This window comes from Pipistrellus kuhlii, unplaced genomic scaffold, assembly GCF_014108245.1.
Source record: "Pipistrellus kuhlii isolate mPipKuh1 unplaced genomic scaffold, mPipKuh1.p scaffold_m20_p_1, whole genome shotgun sequence".
In the NCBI taxonomy this organism is placed as follows: domain Eukaryota; kingdom Metazoa; phylum Chordata; class Mammalia; order Chiroptera; family Vespertilionidae; genus Pipistrellus; species Pipistrellus kuhlii.
This window is the reverse complement of record NW_023425404.1, coordinates 141,050,422-141,071,750: the sequence shown is the minus strand read 5'-3', so window position 1 is coordinate 141,071,750 and position 21,329 is coordinate 141,050,422. Positions and strand designations below refer to the sequence as shown.

The 21,329-nt window shown below is 40.2% G+C and overlaps 2 protein-coding genes across 2 annotated transcripts in view; one reads left to right on the top strand and one right to left on the bottom strand.

Moving 5' to 3' along the window:
• Positions 1-6,725, bottom strand: part of HPGDS (hematopoietic prostaglandin D synthase) — a 31,868-nt gene extending 25,143 nt beyond the window's left edge. Inside the window, exon 1 of the mRNA XM_036411390.2 lies at positions 6,579-6,725. The gene's annotated coding sequence lies outside the window, so the exon portion shown is untranslated. The remainder of the gene's footprint in view (positions 1-6,578) is intronic.
• Positions 6,726-19,406: 12,681 nt separating this feature from the next.
• LOC118722503 (protein TASOR-like) lies at positions 19,407-20,993 on the top strand (the record flags this gene model as incomplete). Its single annotated transcript, XM_036444056.2, is given in 3 exon segments — positions 19,407-19,847; positions 19,849-20,023; positions 20,297-20,993. Coding segments are annotated over 3 exon segments (1,071 nt in total), but the record flags the coding sequence as incomplete, so codon positions are not given.
• Between the last annotated feature and the right edge of the window lie 336 nt (positions 20,994-21,329).

Genomic DNA, 21,329 nt, shown 5'->3' with positions numbered 1-21,329 from the left:
TTTAAAAAGTTTGAGGACCCCTGGATTAAGGTATTACATATGTGTCCTTATCCCTCTTCCCCCCCCAACCCCCCCGGCCCCCAGCTCATGCCCTCAGCCCCCTGTTGTCTGTGTCCATTGGTTAGGCTCATATGCATGCATACAAGTCCTTTGGTTGATCTCTCCCTCTTACCCTCACCCTCCCCTACCTTCCCTCTGAGGTTTGATGATCTGATCGATGCCTCTCTGTCTCTGGATTGCAAAGAAGATATTTTAGAACTCTTGGCAGAGATGGGAGTTATCTACATTTCTCTGCAAATATATCTTTAAATCTAAGATTTGGCACAGGTCTGTGAACATCTGACAACTGCTTATCTCTCCTTCCAGAACATCCTTTCAACAGTCGGAACTCATTAATGAAGCTATACTGGCACACCACATTCTTGTAGTTACTTGCATAATTATATTTTCTACTGAACAAGAGTCTGTCTCCTTGATTTCTACAGCTACAAATCCCAAAATTGAAGACTTTTGTTTTTCAGGGTATATGTGCTCATTTTTATAACAACAACAACAAAATGAGTAAAGTTGTTGTTGTTATAAAAGTAAATGCAGTTGGAAACATTTACTGATTTTAAAAATCCTTTCTATAGCTTGTAAAGCGTTAGGAATTTTAAGTAAATGTTTCTTTGGCCAATGAAAATAGATAAGGAAATAGAGGGTAGTATCTAGAATAATATATTCCCACCCACCCCCTCTTGTTGCATTTAGCATTGTCACAGTAATCTCACTTTATTAAAAGACTTTATTTCATAAAGATGATGGACCAAAAGGATAACGGTAAAACCTATCCCAGTCCCCACCAAAGGATGCAGTGAGGAACAAGATCAAGGTTGAAGGCAAGGTATGGTTTTGGAGTCACTCCTGACACTACCTGAATGGTCTTGAGCGAGTCACCTATTCTTAGATTCAGTCTCCTGACCGGTAAAATGGTGAGGAACCTATTGTGTGTAAAATATGGTGCTGGCACATGGTATTAATGCTGTTGTAATAACCTGGTTATTAGTTAACAGGGAAGGAGCAAGAGAAGACCAAAGAATAGAGGCAGGCCATTCACACGTCTTTGCCAAAAAGTTGCATTTGACACTCTCCAGTCTGTTCCCTGCTGCTCAATGCGGGGAAGGGACTGGACAAAGGCGGTTGAGACACATGCCCAGTAAGATCTGAGTAACATAGAAAGGTGCCTACCTGTCTCCCACTCACACCTGGAAACAAATTAGTGGCCAGGATGGGTGTGGCCACTGCAAGTGCGCGAAGCCTGAATATTTAAACTTCCAGACAAAGGAGCACACGCTCTTCTCTTGCGTGCTGCCTGGGCTCCTGACTCCTGTTGCAGGGGGTTGTGCCACCCTTCACCCACATGACTCACGGCCACGTGGGACTCCACACAATGAACTAATGGACTTTAATTAGCTTGGATGCTGAACTATGCCCAGCTGCAACATGGATTGCAAGCTCTGCACTCTGGGCTTGCTTTTGGCTTTGCTGAACCCATAGCTGCCCCTCTTTCAGCACTTGGTTAAGGGATGTAGCTCTTGAAACTAGGGTCTGGCGTCCATTTTTATAATATGTCTTAAAAGGTCAAATTGCTGCCCCTAAAAGGAAAAGATCTGAAAATTCACAAAATAATTAATGTTACAAATAAAAAAGAGATCATAGCAGGTAAAGCAGACCATTAAAAATCATAAGCTACCTCTACAAATAACTTTATGTCACTAAATCTAAGTGGAGAAATTTTGAGAGGTTTATACATCAAAACAAACATAAAAAAGAAACCAAGAGCCTGCTTGGAACAATAATCAGAAAAGAAACCAAATTGGTAATTAGTCACACCCATCAAGGAGACAGGGCCCCGATGATTTTACAGGAGAATTTTACTTAATCTTCAAGGAAAAGGTAATCCTTGTCTTTTACAAGTAGTTTCAGGGAATTGAAAAATTAAGAAAAGTCAAAGGTATATTAAAGAGGAAGAGTATAGATGTATCTTACTTATAAACAGAGATATAAATACCCTAAATAACTTATTAGCTGTTCAAATTCAGTAGAGTGAAAAGAGAAATAAAATATAATGACAAGATACATTTATTCCAGGAATGGAAGATATGCCATCACCAAAACATCTATCTGTATAATAAACGACAGTAATAAATTATAAAAATTATAAATCATATTCTCAATAGATGCAAAGAAACCCTTTACAAAAATTAATCATTCATTTGTGTTAAAAAAAAAAATCTATTAAAAAAAAACAAACCCAAAACACAAACCTCTTGGCAAACTGAAAATAGAGAAAAACTTCCTAAACCTAATAGAGTCTCTACAAAAACCTCAGAGCAAATATCATACATAATGGAAAACAAAATAGAAGCATTTCCTTTAATGTCAGGAATAACAAGACCCTACTACCATTCAACATAGTCCCAGGTGGCCTAGTTAATTCATTAAGATAGCATCTGTAAGGAGTGGAAAGAAGATAAAAACTATTTTATTTATAATCAAAATGATTGTCTATATTCAAAAATCCAAGATAAACCTGATCCTGAATTTCAAATGGAAATGCTAAGGACCAAGTAGCCGAGATAAACGAAGAGAGAAGGAGAGGACTGGACGTGCCAGATGGCAGGACATATAGAAAACCTTGCAATTCAGGTAATGTGATCTTTGTTTAGGACTTAGACACACAGAGCTGCATAGCATCTCAAAACAGAACCTCTGATAACACACAGCAGGTAAGACATTTCAGTGGGGACACAAAGGGATGAAGTCAAAATGGTTCTGAGTCATCTTGGCTGGTTTTACTCAGTGGATTGAGCATCAGCCTATAGAATGATGGTTCCCAGGTTGGATTCTGGTCACGGGCACGTACCCTGGTTGCAAGCTTGATCCCTGGCCCTGGTTGGTGCATGTGAAGGAGGCAACCAATAGATGTTTCTCTCTCCCATCAATGTTTCTATTTTGCCCTCTCCCTTCCACTTTCTCTAAAAAGCAATGGAAGAATATCCTCAGGTGAGGATTATCAACAACAAATAGCTCTGAGACAAAGGAGGAAAAATACACATAATCAGATTCCAACTTCACCTAATACATGAAAATCAGATTCCAACTTCACATAATACATGCAAATAACACCCAGGTGGGTTATAGACCGAACTATGATTTGACTGGCCTAGGCAAATTCTAGTGTCGTGCTGGCCTCTTATTTCCTCTTAGCTTCATTGCTGAGACCTTCCACTGTCATTCTGTGTTAAGAATCCCAATAGAGCCAGGACCGGTTTAGCTCAATGGATAGAGCGTCGGCTTGGGGACTGAGGGGACCCAGGTTCGATTCCAGTCAAGGGCATGTACCTTGGTTGCGGGCATATCCCCAGTAGGGGGTGTGCAAGAGGCAACTGATTGATGACTCTCTATCATCAATGTTTCTAGCTCTCTATCTCTCTCCCTTCCTCTCTGTATAAAATCAATAAAATATATTTAAAAAAAATAATAATAATAAAAAAAGAATCCCAATAGATAGGGAGAGCTGCATATTATTTCCTGAAATGATACAGAAACCGGAAGTTAAACAGTTGTTTGTGCTTAAAGAACTCCTTTAGTCTTAAAACTAACCACTACCTTCTTTCTATTCCAAAAAAGGTCATGTAAAGTTCCTGATTCAGCAGACAAATAAAAAGCCCTCTTAGAATTCTCTTTGAAAAAACCAAGATACATAGTTTCTTAAAAACACACCATATGAATAGTGACTAGTAAATACCCTGGATAGAAACTTTCACATATGAATGCATATGAATTTAGCCATTAAATGCAAAAGAAGATTTAGCTTTAATATATGCTAAACTAGTTTAGAAATTAAATATTTTAGTGTTTTTGAAAAGTTCTGTCTTCCTACTAGCTTTGTAGCTCTTTGTACTTCATATTACCATAGTACATTTCAGTGTAGTTATTTGATAATTTATTGTAGCAGTAGGTTAATAAAATAAACTTTTATCATAATAAAAACCATTTTGTTTTAACTAAGCCAATATTTTATTCTGTACACTGTTGTAAGAGGAGTGAAACAGTCTAAAAAATTCTAGTGTTTGTGCCAGAAAGGTGACCACAATCCAGTTTGGCTCATGGACAAAGCATCAGCCTGTGGCCCAAAGGGTCCCAGGTTTGATATCAGTCAAGGGCATACACCTTGACTGCAGGCTCCTCCCCAGCCAAGGCCCTGGTCAGGACATGTGCAGGAGGTAACCAATTGATGTGTTTCTCTCACATCGATGTTTCTGTCTTTCCCTCTCTCTTCAACTCTCCCTAAAAATCAATGGAAAAATATCCTCAGGTGAGGATTAACACACACACACACACACACACACACACACACACACACAACAAAAAACACACAAAAAAAACCCACAAACAAACAAACAAAAAAAAAAACAACAACACACAACAAATGCAACTCTTTGGCAAAGGAGACTAATATTCAATTATTATGGTTGTGCCCATTAAGATTTCAACAGGTAACTAAAAAAAAGAAATAGGATTTTTGGAGTAATTTTGATGGGTAGAAAACTTACAAGTAAGGGATTATTAACCATATTACAGTTCAATCCAGAATCTAAATGCTGTTTACCCTAATTTATTTTATTCATGAAAGTGTTGGCCTACATGAGCGAGCTCTTAGTTTTAAATAAAAGGAACTTCGAACATACTTGGGAATTGGAGATACAGTTTTATGTTAGTGATTTTTTTATGTCTATGAGTTTTCAGTATAAAAACAAAGATTGCTTGTGAATTTGCCTTCTGTTTTTTGTTACAACCAAACTTGACCAGTAATAATCAGAGCATAATGTATGTACTCTCATTGACTAGACTGCAGTGTTTTGAAATGCAACAATTGTATTCAGACAGCAATCACATGAGATGTTACTGTCTGCGTGAGAATTTCTTGCACATATTGACATGAAACCCATTAACAGTTGGTGGTAAGGCTTGCTAGTTTCCCCCATTCCCAGTGTGCCTGAGCATTTCCAGTTCCGTTCTGGAAAAGTTGCCAGGTTGGAGTTAAATTGTGGGACAAAAGAAAAATATAAAAATTTTTGTTAACTGAGTAAGTTATGGATTTGAATCAAATACCAGATGTTTAATTTTTAATTAGCAAGACAAGACATCTATTTTCCTATCAAAGACCAACTAAACAATCATTTTAAACACTTGCCTCACATGAAATCCAAATCACGAGGAATAATTAAAATATGCTTTGGGAACTGTGAGTTCCAATTTCTGGCCTGAGGCAAATGCCTTAAAGGATGTATGAAACCAATTGATGATAGAATTCAATTCTTGGCAAAACACGGGGACACTTCAATAAAATGAGCCTTAAAGTGATAGAAAACATCTATAATAATAAAAACATAATATGCTAATTAGACCTGATGTAATTCCAGACAACCTTCTGGATAAAGTTGCAGTGGCAGAGGCTGAGGCAGAGGCAGCAGCTGTGGTGGTGGGGGAGGGAGGGGCCAATCCCCTTGCACAAATTTCGTGCATCAGGCCTCTAGTAATAAATAAAATACCTGAACGTTTTTTTTCTTGCCTGAGAGAGGCCCTTCCTTCTAGGGAGGTACTCAGTCTCCAACAGGTGCAGGGTCAGCATGTGCCCAACCCCGAGACTAACTGCCCCTTGCACTGTGTGCTCTGACTGCCTCAGTCGCCTCTCTTGCCCCATCTGGCCCTGGGGGAAAGACCTGTCATCATCATGGCCAACAGGTACTGAGCACTCCCCGTGTGCTAGTCACTATGCTGAGAAGGTTTCAGTATTAACGCTAATTCCTTCCGACAGAGCCACAGCAACGTTGCCCACGCATGTCCATCTTCCTTCTTCCTAATAAAAATAATACCTATTTTACATGGGGATAGGGAAGAATAAAACCCCTACACCTTTAAAATAAAAAAGAAATAAAGAAAGAAAGGAAGGAAGGAAGGAAGGAAGGAAGGAAGGAAGGAAGGAAGGAAGGAAGGAAGGAAGGAAGGAAGGAAGGAAGGAAGGAAGAAAGGAAGGAAGAAAGAAAGAAGAAAGAAAGAAAGAAGAAAGAAAAGAAAGAAAGAAAGAAGAAAAGAAAGAAAGAAAGAAAGAAAGAAAAGAAAGAAAGAAAGAAAGAAAGAAAGAAAGAAAGAAAGAAAAAGAAAAGGAAAACGGTTACCTTCTCTACTGCTTCACACACTGAAAACATCACTTGGGAAAAATCTGGAACAATTCACAAACCTGGAACTAGGACAAGCTTTTCCCCTGGGGTACTGACAGTATTTTCTATGTTAAAATCCACTTGCAGGATCTTTTAAAAATCTTCTAAAACCACCCAGTACCTGTATTTCTCTTAGAAATTGCCTTTTGATTTCCACTCAGCCACTGACACAGAGAGGCTGTGAGCAAGTGAAGTGGTGAGAAAAGATAGTCACTCCACCACAAAGAGAATATGACAGTAATAAAACTAAAACCTTCAACAGTAAAAGGTATCTCGTTTCTTATCTTAGAGAAGGTCGATCATATCACTTACTTGTGCCGAGTCTCTGTGGAGTCTCTAGATTCTTTCTCACCCTCCTCTGTGACTGACATTTGGGTTTATATGATGAGCAGCTCAGGGTCACAAACCAATGAGAGAAGAAGTGACTTACTTCCACCTAAGTCTCCTTCTTCATTTCTTAGATGAAATATGCCTGCCAATCAGTTCAAGCCTGCAAAGACCTCTCTGTTGGTGGCATTTTATAGGATCTCTGTGTATACCAAAGAGAGATTTGCATACAGGCACTAAAGTCAAATATAACGGTGTGCTGTGCGCCTATTGCTAACGATGTCCATTTACTTTTAAAGTCTCACACACGGGCTCCTGGAGAATGAGCAAATGTTGGTGTGAGGAAACCCTCTTTACAGATGTGCACGTGGTTGGCTTCTTCAAGTCAGTAGGGTGTTGGGAGGATCCTCGGCTCACCACCTTCTCCCGGAACCTCCCAGCACCTCATCCTTCACCTGCTGCATGTTCCTTCATGCAGTGCCTGACAGCACAGCGTCTTTTGCTTGTCTGCCCCGTAGCATGTTCATTGTTTAGTTTACTATGTGTCCTCAGATTTGGGGCGGGGGAGTGCAGAGCACATTGTCGACATTAATACATATTTAATCAATGAATGGTCTCAATGTGTATTTCCCCACAATTCAATTTTTACAAAGTCTCCTAGCTGCTAGAATATTGTACTTATACTCACTTCTCCAAAGAGTCATATTGTTTAAAGTAATCCTGGAATGGGATATTCTGATATAGCTTGTTGGTAATCCTTAAAAAAAAAAAAATTACATATATATATATATATATATATATATATATATATATATATATATATTTATGCAGCAGGTGAAGGATGAGGTGCTGGGAGGTTCCGGGAGAAGGTGGTGAGCCGAGGATCCTATTATATATATATATTTCTTTACTGATTTCAGAGAGGAAGGGAGAGGGATAGAGAGATAGAAACATGAACGATGAGAGAGAATCATTGATCAGCTACCTCCTGCATACCCTGCACTGGGGATCAAGTCCACAACCTGGGCATGTGTTCTTGGCTGGAATCGAACCTGGGACTCTTCAGTCTGCAGGTCGATGCTCTATCCACTGAGCAAAACCAGCTAAGGCAGCTTGTTGATAATCTTTATACTGGTTAGTAACAAGTGTGTACTGTTTTTTAAATGCATTTTCTTATTCCTTAGTGCAGGAATTAATTGCAGTTAGACTAGTAGGATGGCTCAGTGAAAAGATCCAGTGCACCACGGGGCTCATAGCTTGTCCATGAAGCATTGAGTGACAGGCCGCTTGCAACTTTCAGAAAATTTTACTCCCAGTCAGCAGCAGCATCCAATCAGCCATGCAGTATTTCCTATTTCCACATATTTTAAACTTTATAAAATGTGTGCACACCACGTATTGTAAACATGCGAAATGGAAATAGTGTAATTATCTGTCAAAGTGTAATTACAAAGACATAATGACAGCCCCTTACCTGCCAAGTAGATTCAGTAAGTCACTATCAGGTGCAAATGGATTGGGAGCTATACAATGGTAACACTTTTTTTTTTTTTTTAACTTTCATTGAGTTTTAAGTTACATTAAAAAAAAAAAAATCTTCTTGCCCTACTGGGTCTGGCTCAGTGGATACAGCATCGACCTGGGGGGTCCCAGGTTCAAACCCGGTCAAAGCCATGTACCTTGGTTGCAGCCACATCCTCGGTGGGAGGTGTGCAGGAGGCAGCTGATCGATGGTTCTCTCAGCAGTGTTTCCAACTCTCTATCTTTCTCCCTTCTTCTCTGTAAAAAATCAATAAAATATATTTTTAAAAATCTTCTTGCTCTTCCCTGAATCATTTTTAATCCCCATCTTATGGATGAGGAAAGAGAGATATGGGGAAATTAGGTAAACTTCCCAGGAATTTTGGTTGGACAAACTATGGCACTCAGTGCATTGCTTGGCAGGTGGTTTCTGCTTGATAAATATTAGTGATGATGGCCTATTTCTTTAATAATGGAAAAAGAAATATATTTTAAAAAACAACCCACATGTAGTTCCTCTTTGTTTGTTTCCTTCGGTAAAGGGGAAGTGTTCAGACAAGCCCACTGCCGCTTTGTCTAGCTGCTCTGCTGCGAGAGAAAGAAGGAAGTCTCTGGGAGAAGCCCACAGAGCTTTCTTCAAAGGGCTTCACGGTTAAACTCAGCTTTTTGAGATACCAGAGCGAGAAAGTATTTAAACTGGATGGACAAGGCAGGAAATGGAATGTGTGTCTCTTTCTGCTTCCAACCTATTTAGGGAATTGAAATGCATTTGCAAATCTTTAGTGTCTTTGTTTCCCCAGATTTCCATGGTGACCATGCTATTTTTTATTTTTATTTTTTGGACTCCCCAAATGCTGTGAAGAAGGATACACTAATTATCTCCAAAATTGTGAGGAAATGTTTTCTGCCCAGCTCTTTGGCTGAAAGAGGACTCCCAGATGTAAGCAAGTAATTATAGTATGAATTAGCTCATATTTGCTAACTGCTTCCTATGGGCCACGCGTTGAGCAAAGTGCTTGCCATACATTGTCTCATTTAATTCCCACAAAGTAACATCGCAAATGGTGTGCATGTCCTTGAATGCAGTTATGTAACTCACCAAGGCAGTGGTCGGCAAAGTCATTAGTCAACTGAGCGCCAAACCGTGACTTGCAAGCAGCATGTGGCCCGAGAGCTGCAGTTTGCCGACCACTGGACTCGGGCATGCCATGAAAACATTTCTGGATGTATGAATTCTCAAACATTTGAATCTTATTCATGAGTTCATTTTCACCCTTCTGTCAAGAATGGGAAAAATCCGCTATAAAAAAGAAGGAACTTTTACCATTTGCAACAGCATGGATGGAACTGAAGAGCATTTTGCTAAGCAAAATAACCCAGAGAAAGAAAGATAAATATCACATGATCTCACTCATATGTGGAATATAATGATCAACATAATTTGATGAACAAGAATAGAGCCAGAGACAAATGGTAGGGGAGGGAGGATGGTTAGAGAACACCCAGAGGACTTGTATGCATGCATATTATCATAACCAATGGACACATGCACTGGGGCAGTGGGGGCTTGCCTGGGGTGGGAGTGGCCGGGAGGGTGTCAGTTGGGGAAAAAGAAGACAAATGTAAAACTTTAGACGACAACAACAACAACAACAACAACAATAATAATAAAGAATAGGAAAAATAAGTATTGTGAATGACAGGGGCCACATGCTGACCTGACAAGCTCAGGGGAGGACTGCATGGTAGTCTTGAAAACTAGAGACCTAAAGAAACCACAAAGGATGTTCTCAAATTAAAGCAGTTACGGTGGGCAGTTACGCCCAAGGCCAGTATCTTCACTGACAAGGTCAACCTTTACTTTAACTGAGCCTATCTGACATTTCGCATCTATGATAACATACCCTTGAAATATCTGGTTGACTTGTAACTTCCCTTTTTTCTGGAGCCTCTGGGGCACAGCCAAATGTGGTGGACACCAGGACTGATACCACACACTCCTTCATTATCACGTTAATTATTCCGACACCCACCTCAGTATGTGTCCATCACTTTACTTTTTATCCAATCCCACGGGTTTCCCACCGCTTTGCTTTATCCCACCTCCTTAATCCATCACCAATGAATTTCATGTAACCGACCTATGTCCCTCCTTTGATGGCAATGTATAAATACAAATGTAACCCACCATTCTCAGGAGCATTATCTCAAATCGTTGAGGTTCTGCTTCCTGGCATATGACGACAGTTTGGCTCAAACTCACAAAAGTTCTTTACAGGTTTCAATGGGTTTTTTACATTAACAGTGTAGAGGGCCAAATGGGAAGACGCCTGGACATTCTTTAGATTCTTGCTGACTGGGCCCCGGATATTGGCGGAGTCATGTCAGTTGCACTCCCAGGGCTGCACTCCCAGAGATGGTCTTAGTTCCTGGCTTGTGTTTGTCCAGGAGGAAGGAGTGGGTGGAACCCGGGCTCTCCCAGGCTCCTTGTTTTCCTGTGAAACCCCTGTTGGATTGGAGAATAAATGGATGTGCTGCGTGGCTCAGGAGGTCATCAGTCTGTCTCTCCAGCAGAGGAGGTCAGCAGCCCTCCCAGGTCCCAGCTGGAAATCTATTTCTATGTCCTCTCTCTTTATTCCTATTATTTCTCAATCCCTGGCCACCTCCACTTAGAACCGGTTCGTTCATCTCTCTTTCCATGTGGGACGCGGAAAAGGGAGATCCCTGCCACATCAGGCCCCCCGCACACAGTATTAGAGTAAGTTAACTTGGTAAGAGTTTTCCAGAATCGATTACTGTTATAGTATCACTATAACATACACAGTAGTAGAAAGGACCACATATTGAATCTCACCTCAGCCTTTCCTTATCTTGACCCAGAAAAGCCTCGTTTCCTCTCTCAGTTTTAGCTTTTAGAAAACAGGAGAGTTGGCCTCATTACCTCTGAAGTCACATTCTGTTCTATTATTCAGTGACATAACCCCGCCCCCGTCCTCTCACCTCCAAAACATTTCGCTGTTTTACTTGAAAACTAAGTCCAAAGGCAGAGTTTTGTCCTCAAATCTAGTAACAAAGACGAATCACTCAGGTCAACGGAAGGCCATCCTCTCTGCTAATTCCCGGCCAGAGCAGGGACTTCGTTTTTACAAGCACTGGAGTAATGGAGACAAAAGGGTAATTTAGGAGACATTTTTGGCAAGGTTAAAGCATTTTCCCAGAAGTTATCAAGAAGGCAAGCAACCGAAGTGTACCTATTAAAATGATTTGTGTATTTGTATTTTTTTTGCATATTTTGAAAATACATTAAATCTGAAGGGCTGTGTTTTCCTCATGAAGTCTAGAAAGAAGGTTTTGAAGAATAAGAAAGTATCAGAGAAATTCCAGGACTACAGGGCACTAAAAATAGCAAACCCTGCTATCTGTGCTGCTCCTGTACCTGGTACTCAATGCTTTAATTTGCCACGGTCTCAAAACCAACAAGCAGCAGGTCCAATATTCAAGAGTGATTGATATTGACATATATGTGTAACTTTCTTTAGCCTGACAAGACACATCAAGTACATTTCTGATCTAAATTATTTCTTCTGAGCAGGTTTTTTCACCATTTATTCTAGAAATTGGTTTTGCATGCCTTCATATCAAGCATGTAGGATCACTGGCAAAATTCTTTCAGGCAGGCCTGCAATGCAAAGAGGAAATTGCTTAGAACAAAGGACATCTTGTTTCTGCTGACACGAGGAACATCTGCTGTAAGAGACACGGAGCTCTGGCGAAAGAAGAACTGCAGAAGCGGGATGAAGCATCAATCCTTTATAGAACAGACTTAAACAAGAAGATTAAAAAAATAGATTGTTTAAACAAAGAAGAAATCATTATCATTTATACCAAAATAACAAAAAGATCCTGAAACTAATGAATAAACTTACGCTAAAGAAAATATTTTTCTGGCCTTTAAGATACATTTTTGTTATGTTAACATAAACACACACACATACACACACACACACACACACACACACAAATCAAACCATTGAAACCTGTAAAGAGTTTATTTGAGCCAAAATGTCAACATATGCCAGGAAGCAGAACCTCAACGAATTGAGATAATGCTCCTGAGAATGGCAGGTTACATTTGTATTTATACATTGCGATCAAAGGAGGGACAGAGATGGGTTACGTGAAATCCATTGGAGATGGATTAAAGAGGTGGGAAAAAGCAAAGCGGTGGGAAACCCGTGGGATTGGATAAAAAGTGAAATGATGGACACATACTTAGGTGGCTGCAGGAACAATTGACATGATAATGAAGGAATGTGAGGTATCTGTCCTGGTGTCCACCACATTTGGTTGTGTCCCAGGGGCTCCAGAAAAAGAGAAGTTACAAGTTACCCAGACATTTCAAGGGTATGTTGTCATAGATGCCAAATGACAGATAGGCTCAGTTAAGGTAAAGGTTGACCTTGTCAGTGAAGATACTGGCCTAGGACGTAACTGCCCACCGTAACTGCTTTTAGTTAAAGTTTAATTTCAGACCATCCTTTGTGGTGACTTTAGGTCTCTGAGTTTGCAAGACCGCCATGCAGGCCTCCCCTGAGTTTGTCAGGTCAGCAAGTGGCACCTTTCGTCCACAGAGCCATATGGAGAGAAACTATCAGCTGTTTCCAAAATTCTGGGACTGAGTCCACCAAGGCTGGAAATGGTGCTTTCTGGCAGCAGTACGTTCTGTTGGATGGAAACAGTTTCAATAGCTCATAAGGATCCATGAACTTCAATTAGAATGAACCACTATCGTCTGGGAAAAAGATCCAGAATTGTCAGTAGGCCTGAGGTTTCAAGGAATTAAATGATTAAATGATTAAAAAAAAAAAAAAAAAAAAGTGTCATCTCTGCTCTGGCCAGTGTGGCTCAGTGGTTATGTAGCCAGACAACCAAGAGGTCCAGGTTGCCTGTCGCTGTTTCAGCCAATTAAGCAGAGGCAGGACTGAATCATAAATGAGCATTTTTTTTTTTTTTTTTTTTTTTTACAATAATGCCGGCAGTATGGGAGAGCAGCAGGTCATCCACAAAAATCTGCTCTGTCTCTCCCTATAAGCCAGCTGCTTATGCTGGGTAGAAGGACGAAGACTGCATGGGGAAGTAGGAATTACAGGCATGGGGAAGTAGACGGGATAGGATCATTACAGGTTACCAGTCATGCGGGCTTGGGGGTAGGGGTCACAGAGGGCGGACGCCTCTCAATGCCTCGGGACCAGATAACAGGCCCTAGGGGCTGGGGCTGTAAAGAGTGGGTGCCTCTGGGACTAGATTGTTTCAGCCATGAGGTTGTAAATCTTTCCATAATGACAGGCAGTTCTCTGAAGGAGGATGGACTGCATGTCCCAGGGCGTACAACTCCCAGCCAGGCTAGAATGTGTTTTCTTTCTTTCTCTAGTCAGAACAGAACCATCACGGTTAACAGAGCATGATTAATATTTCTTATAATTGTAGCTGGCCCCCAATATTCTACAATATTTCTGCCCCTAACAGTGAGAGCATTGGCACTGAAGGGCATGCACCTGGGTTTTGGGTTCACTCCCTACCCCCAGTTGAGGTGCGTGTGGGAAGCAACTAGTGGATGTGTCCCTCTCATATTATTGTTTCTCTCTCCCCTCCTCTCTGTCTCTTTCTCTCTCCTACTCTCTGCCTTCCGCTCTTTCTGAAAAGCAGTGGGAAAAATATCCTCTGGTGAAGATATAAAAAAATAGAAAATAAATTTGTCATCTGTGAACACCAATGAAAAGATATGTGTAACTGTGATTCTGAAAAGAACTGAATACATCCTAAATATCAACATGGTTTCCATGGCCCGTGTAACACGTCAGCCAGACACAATAGTGCTGAGATCACAGCTTTTTGGTTAATTGTTTTTCTAGAGTGGTTTTGAGCTTTGCCCATATGCTTCCTTCCTCAAAATCCATTTGATTTCCTCTCAAAATTTTTTCTTTCTTTCAAAGAACAACCTGCTTCCATCAAGTACTTCTGTTTAATCAAGGAATGAAAAGTATACACATAAATGAGTAATTAACATGAGATTATAGCCTGATTAACATTCATGCAACCAACATGTATTGAACACTAGTACCAGCACTATAAGGTGTCTCCTATAAAGATTTCCTTTAAAAAAAAAAATGAAACTCTTTGTGTTTTATTATTTTTAATCCTCACCTGAGGATATTTTTTCCCCATTAATTTTCAGAGAGAGTGGACAAGAGAGGGGAAGACAGAGAGAAATACTGATGAGAGAGGAGCACATAGATGGCCTCCTGCACACGCCAGGACCAGGGCCTGGCCAGCAAGGAACCTGCAGCCTAAGTACGTTCCCTTGACTGGAATCAAACCTCAGGCCATTTGGTCCGCAGCCCGATGCTCTATCCACTAAGCAAAACCGGCTGGGCAAGATTTGCTTTGATGACAGGTGCTTTTGGGGTCAGGTAAGAATACTTAAAAAGAAAAAATTTTTGTAAGACAATTTTCAGGTTCCTGTCATTAAGATAGAAGGTGCTGCCCTGATTGATTTGGCTCAGTGGATAGAGCGTCAGCCTGCGGACTCGAGGGTCCCAGGTTCGATTCCGGTCAAGGGCATGTACCTTGGTTGTGGGCACATTTCAGTGGGGAATGTACAGGAGGCAACTGATTGATGTTTTTCTCTCATCGATGTTTCTAACTCTCTAACCCTCTCCGTTCTTCTCTGTAAAAAAAAATCAATAAAACATAGGGAAAAAAAGATAGAAGGTGCTGTCAGATACTTTGAAATGCTCCTTTTGGTAAAGACTTATCCTTTTATTGATCACTGGAGGCCTGGTGCACAAAATTTGTGAGCTCAGGGGGGTCCCTCAGCCCGGCCTGCACCCTCTTGCAGTCCGGGAGCCCTCAGGAGATGTCTGACTGACATCTCCCCAGGCCTAACCGTCAGTTGGACATCCTTAGTGCTGCCATAGAGGCAGCTTACCACTGCCACTGAGCTTGCCCGTGTGAGCCCAGCTTCTGGCTGAGCAGTTTTCCCCCTGTGGGAGCACACTGACCACCAGGGAGAAGTTCCTGCATTGAGTGTCTGCCCCCTGGTGGTCAGTGCGTGTTATACTGACAGGTAGTTCTGCTGTTTGGTTGATTTGTATATTAGCCTTTTATTATACTAGAGGCCTGATGCATGACATTTGTGCAAAGGTAGGCCTTTGCAGCCCCGGCTACCTCCTGGCCTGGCTGCCTCATGGCCCCGCCCCCTTCTGCACCCACCTTGGTCTGGCACTGCCCGTGTCTGCCACCACCCACCCCTTCCCTGGAGCCCCTCAATAATCACCCCACAGAGGGTGGCCTGAGCCTCCCTCTGGGGCGATTGTGGGGCCATGGCGAACCTGCGGACCAATCGCATTGCACTCACCTCAGCTGGGCTGGTGCCAGTGCATGTCCTAGTGTGGTTGTCTGGGAGGTCGTCCTGACAGTTGTTCTGCTGTTCAGTCATTCAGTCAATTTGCATATTACACTTTTATCATTACAGATAGGATGCTCTTTGCTAACGATTGTCATTCTGAAAAGAATTGAATACATCTTAAATATTAACATGGTTTCTATGGCCCGTGTAACATGGGATTTGATGCAACACTTAGAAAGACAATTTATTAGGAATTTTGTGATTTATTTGGCATCTGTACTTCTTAGTACATTCTAATGAATTGATATTTTAGTTTTAGCGGTTCATGAAATATTGAGTGACCTCATTCAACTTCTGTAATGGCCAGACCAAGGAGAGCAGACCTTACCTTAATGGAGATTTTCTAATTGCAAGTATTTTGTTAGCCCAACTGGGAAACACAGGCTTTCTTTTTGGCAAATAAATAGAAATTCATATGAAACTGTATATTATATTGATTTAAACTTCATGTTCATATGATACTATGTTTGTAAATGTTCAAAATAAAATGTTTGTTTTTTATTTCATTGGATATGGTGCTAGCCTTACCCACCTCCCTTTCCCCCTGCCTCTCCATGTCAAATTTCTATTTGTTTCCTGTCTTAAAACACCAGGTCAGAAAGAAGTGCCCTTCAGCTATGCAGCTTAAGAGAACAAGGCTCTAAAACACATGAGCTACCAGGATTCAACTGCTGATCACGGTTCTTCTTTTTTAGGTTTACAAATGCAAAGTATTGCATTCTTTAAAAAAAAAAAAAAAATCAAAGGCATCTTTTATCTTTTATCAAAGCCAAAGGCATCTTTTAACACCCTTTGAACTTCAAAAAGTAAACTTTGAACTTAAGCCAGTTGAGTGTGTAGTCTTATCTTAGTTCCCATTCTCTGGATCTTATTTATTAATCTCTGTTTATGAACTCAAAGAATAAGGATAACAAAAATTCCTGAAAATGTGCTCTAAAAAAATAAGTATTTAAGATTTTTTCCTGCCCTGCCGGGGTGGTTCCCTAGTTGAGCATCAATTCATGAACCAGGAGGTCACAGTGTGATTCCCAGTCAGGGCACATGCCTAGGTTGCTGGTAGGGGGTGTGCAGAAGGCAGCCAATCGATGATTCTCTCTCATCATTGATGTTTTTAATCTCTCTCTCCTTCTCCCTTCATCTCTGAAATCAATAAAAATATATTTTAAAAAAGATTTTTCCTGCATTGTCTTAAGAATTTATGAAGAAAACGCTCAAATTAAATGTATAGATTGATCTCCAGAAACCAAAAGGATACAATCCTTTAAAAAAATATATATTTTATTGATTTTTTTATAGAGAGGAAGGGAGAGAGATAGAGAGCTAGAAACGTCAATGAGAAAGAAACATCGACCAGCTGCCTCTTGCACACCCCCTACCGGGGATGTGCCCGCAACCAACATACATGCCCCTGACTGGAATCGAACCTGGGACCCTTCAGTCCGTAGACCGACGCTCTACCACTGAGCCAAACCGGTTTCGGCAAGGATACAATTCTTATACAACCTTCATTTAACATTTTAAAAATTGCTTTCTCTTTCTTATTATTCATATCTTGTCTAAATCCTATTGTTTAAATTTCCAAAATTTTAAGCATGACATAGTCACAATACAGGGTAATATCTCCAAGCCCCACTAAAAATGAGTAAAAGTATGCAAAAAGTACAGTTAGCAGGATAAATCAAAAGGAGAGAGACATTAAGATACATTTCAAAAAACATTTGGCAAGTGGAAGAGCGGCACTTGATGGAACTCATATAGTCAGTTATGACCCAAGTTTTCCTGAAAGTGGGGAGGACATACACTGAGGAGAAGCCATCCCAATAACCCTAAAGAACCCATGAGACACCAGGGCCCCAAGACCCACAAAAGTGTCCGTGAGATTCAGGACCAAAAACAAGGGAAGTGATAAAAGTCAGCAGTGAAATCACTGGACCCCTGTTGCCCTGCCCTTTCTCAAACCCTCACCAACCTCTGTCTTCAAAAGCAAAGAAAGGGCGGGAATCTTGGGGAAACAGAGACCCTGCAGGATATGAGAGATAAAATTGAGAATTCTAATTTTTTTCTTATAAATGTGTGGTGTTGGAAAATAATTTCCATAAAAAGTTAAAGTGAGAAAATTATTGTCAATTCAAACATGCTTATTTCTTAATAGTGATCATTGGAGGACCCTCTAAGGCACACGGCATGTCTGTAAAGCAGACATTATTAGACCTGGATGAGAAAATTAAGACTTAGAGTAATTTGCTGAAACCAGTTTGGCTCAGTGGAGAGAGCATCGGCCTGCAGACTGAGGGGTCCCAGGTTCGATTCCTGTCAAGGGCATGTACCTTGGTTGCAGGCACGTCCCCGGGGGAGGATGGGGGGGCCGTGTAAGAGGCAGCTGATTGATGTTTCTAACTCTCTATCCTTCTCCCTTCCTCTTTGTAAAAAAAAATCAATTAAAAATATTAAAAAAAAAAAGTCTTAGAGTGATTAAGTAGCTTATCCAAAGTCGCACACCTACTAGTGATTCTTGTGCTCAAATTCAGCTCTGCTACTTCACAAAGATTCCGTTTACAGCCGCTCTGCACATAGGGACATTTCTTCAGGAGAAAGAGAGACATGTGGTGGAGCATTCCTTACAAGTTTAGAAAGTCTAATTATTTCATTGTTTAATTAGATTTATGAACTTGAAATTTAATGGCTGGTATAAATACTTTCAAATTTTTTCCCTAGACCTGCAAATACTCACAATTAAATTGAGAAATACAAATTAACTGAACAATGTTGGCCAATCTTACCAAGAGCTGCTTATCTTTTCCCCATTAGTTATTTCCTCTGAGACTGTTTTTCTCTCATTCTAATGTGTTCTAAATCCTTTGTCCCCTTATCAAAGTTTTGCTCTGGCTAATAGTTTTTAATATGATTTCTACTCATTCAAACAATGAGCTTAAAATTTGTTGTATTTTTTACCAATCTTTGCCAGGTAGTCTAAATAGAAATTTGCATATTCACATCTGAAAAGTTCCTGTTTTCTCCATAGGAATACTTGGGCGGAGCCATCCCTCGGGAAAGGGGCTGAGGTTGGGGGAGGAGAGTGAAGAATTGGTAGAATGGGTGGGGGCATGGATTTGTGGGGAGATCTAGAAGGAAAAACTTTACCATAGCTTTTGTTCATTTGCCACAGCCAGCATTTTTTTAAGGCAGGTTAAGTAAAATAAAAAAGTATATCAAAAACAAAAGTACAGAGGAGAAAAACTCTGCACCATAAAATGTTGTGTAAAGATGATATGCAAATAGGGGAAGAGCCATGTCACCCAGTATAATTCAGATGATGTTAGGCTGGGGGACATTCTTTTTTAAAAATATATTTTATTGACTTTTGACAGAGAGGAAGGGAGAGGGACAGAGAGTTAGAAATATCAATCAGCTGCCTCCCACACACCCCCTACTGGGGATATACCCGCAACCAAGGTACATGCCCTTGACCGGATTCGAACCAGGGACCCTTGAATCCACAAGCCGATGCTCTATTCACTGAGCCAAACCAGTTTCAGCTGGGGAACATTCTTGAATGTGTTCCAGCCTCGATAGCCTCTGAGCAGCAACTGGGAAGCTATTCCTCCACCACCCTTCAGCACGCTTCCCCAGTTGAGAAGACCCTCAAAAAGCCTGGCTTGAGAAGCTGGGTTTAGATTTATACCAACTAGCCTGTCAACCTTGAGAATATGAATTTGCTCCTGTGTCTGAGAAATGAGGAATGTGACTTCCAGAATCCTGCAGTTTGCTTCAGAGTTCCTCCAGCAAGCTAAGGGAGATCTGCTTGGACTACATGTGTCCTTTGAAAGGTACCTGGCCTGGTGACTTTAAAGAAGCTCCCCTGCGTTAGTTTTGCTGGTGTTGATAGTCTGGATGATGTTAAAAATCATACATACAATGAATTATTTATATCTGGAGGTTTTATTGTTTCTGATGAATCCATTCTAAATCCAGAAGTTATCACAATTGAAAACCTTAAAAATTTTTTGACATTCCTTGAGGAACTTAGTACTCCAGAAGGAAAATGGCAATGGAAAGTCCACTGTAAGTTTCAGAAAAAACTAAAGGAACTGGGCAGATTGAATGCTAAAGCTCTAAGTCTGTTGACGCTTCTGAATGTCTATCAGAAGAAACATCTGGTTGAAATTTTGTCTTACCACAATTGCGATTCACAAGCTCGAAATGCTCCAGAATTGGACTGCCTCATTAGACTTCAGGCTCAGAATATACAGCAACTACACATTGTTTTTTTTAACAGAAAAGAATATCCAGATGCCCTCAAGTTATACAGACAGTGGAATAGTAGTTGCATCTGCTGCAGCTTTTATGCAAAACTTTAAAGATCTCGTGGGCTATCACAACTTGGTCACAGAAGAAAACCTTCCACTGCTTGGTGCTAATGAGAATCTTGAGTCGCAGTCAGATGCTGTTTTGACATTAACCCCTTTGGAGCTGGGAGTTGGGATTTCCCAACATTAAACGTGAACACATTTCGCAGAAGCTTTTAGCATCGGATTATCTGGACATTCACACCTAGTGTGAGTGTTGTGACTAAGTGAACTTGTGGCAGAAGACCAAGATTTAAGGGATTGTGGACTTGCAGACCCTGACGCATTATATTGTGTGAGTAGTGTGTAATTTTAAAGTTTAAATTGTGTATTTCAATAGAGTAGGACTTTTTGTTTTTTAAATGTAGCTCTTTTAGAAAACGATGAAAAGGATGAAGAGGATATGTCTCTGGATTCAGGGGATGAAATCTCACAAATAGAAGTGTACAGCAGTTCAGAAATATTGGCGAAAGAGACCAAAGGATCACGTGGAACAGATCAAAATAAGAATATTCAAATTGAGTTGCAGTCTTCTCTTGACGTGCAAAAAAGTTTATTAGAAGATAAGACTTATCAAATTGATTCTGAAGAGAGAGCTTCTATTGATGTAAGCTCTGAAGGACAGAACAATTCAGCTGAACAAGATTCATATAGCAACTTTCAGGTTTATCAAAATCAATTAAATATGTCCCATCAGTGTAGTCATTTTAATGCTCTCACTCACCAGACATTTTTGGGAACACCATATGCCCTTTCATCAAGTCAGTCTCAAAGTGAAAATTACTTTTTATCTGCTTATTCTGAAAGGTTGGGGGGAAAATGACTTTCCAGGCCATCTTCAAAAGAAAAATAATTACAGTAACTTTTTTTTTTTTTTACATAGGTTGTTAATGGACTTTTTCTGTTTCTTAAAAGTGAATTAACAATTTATATTTCATTCTTTAAGCAAGAGGTTTCTGTCCTTACTGAAATGTTTCCCCCCTTTTATTTAAATCATGATGGCCTGTAACCGTTAAAGCATATGGAAATTGAAATAAATATATATATATATATATATATTTTTAACATAAAAAAAAAAAAAAAAGCCTGGCTTGATCAGGCCCGGTTGCTGGAAACTGCTTGAAAATACTCTAAGTCAATTATGCTGCACATCTCTTTTCCTTTCTGCTACCTGGGTTCCTGACAAAGTATGTTAAATGCTAAGGTTTACAATCTATGTGGAACGCTAAGGCCCATGAGAGATAAAAGAGAGAATTCTAAAATAGAATGAAAATTATTTAAAGTGAGAATTCTCAAAGAGAGTGAAACAGAAGGCATTTAAAATGAATTGCCTTATAACTTTTCTCTTTAAAATTTTTTTCTGCTTTTTCTTTCTTTTTCTATTTTATTCTCTCCTTCTTG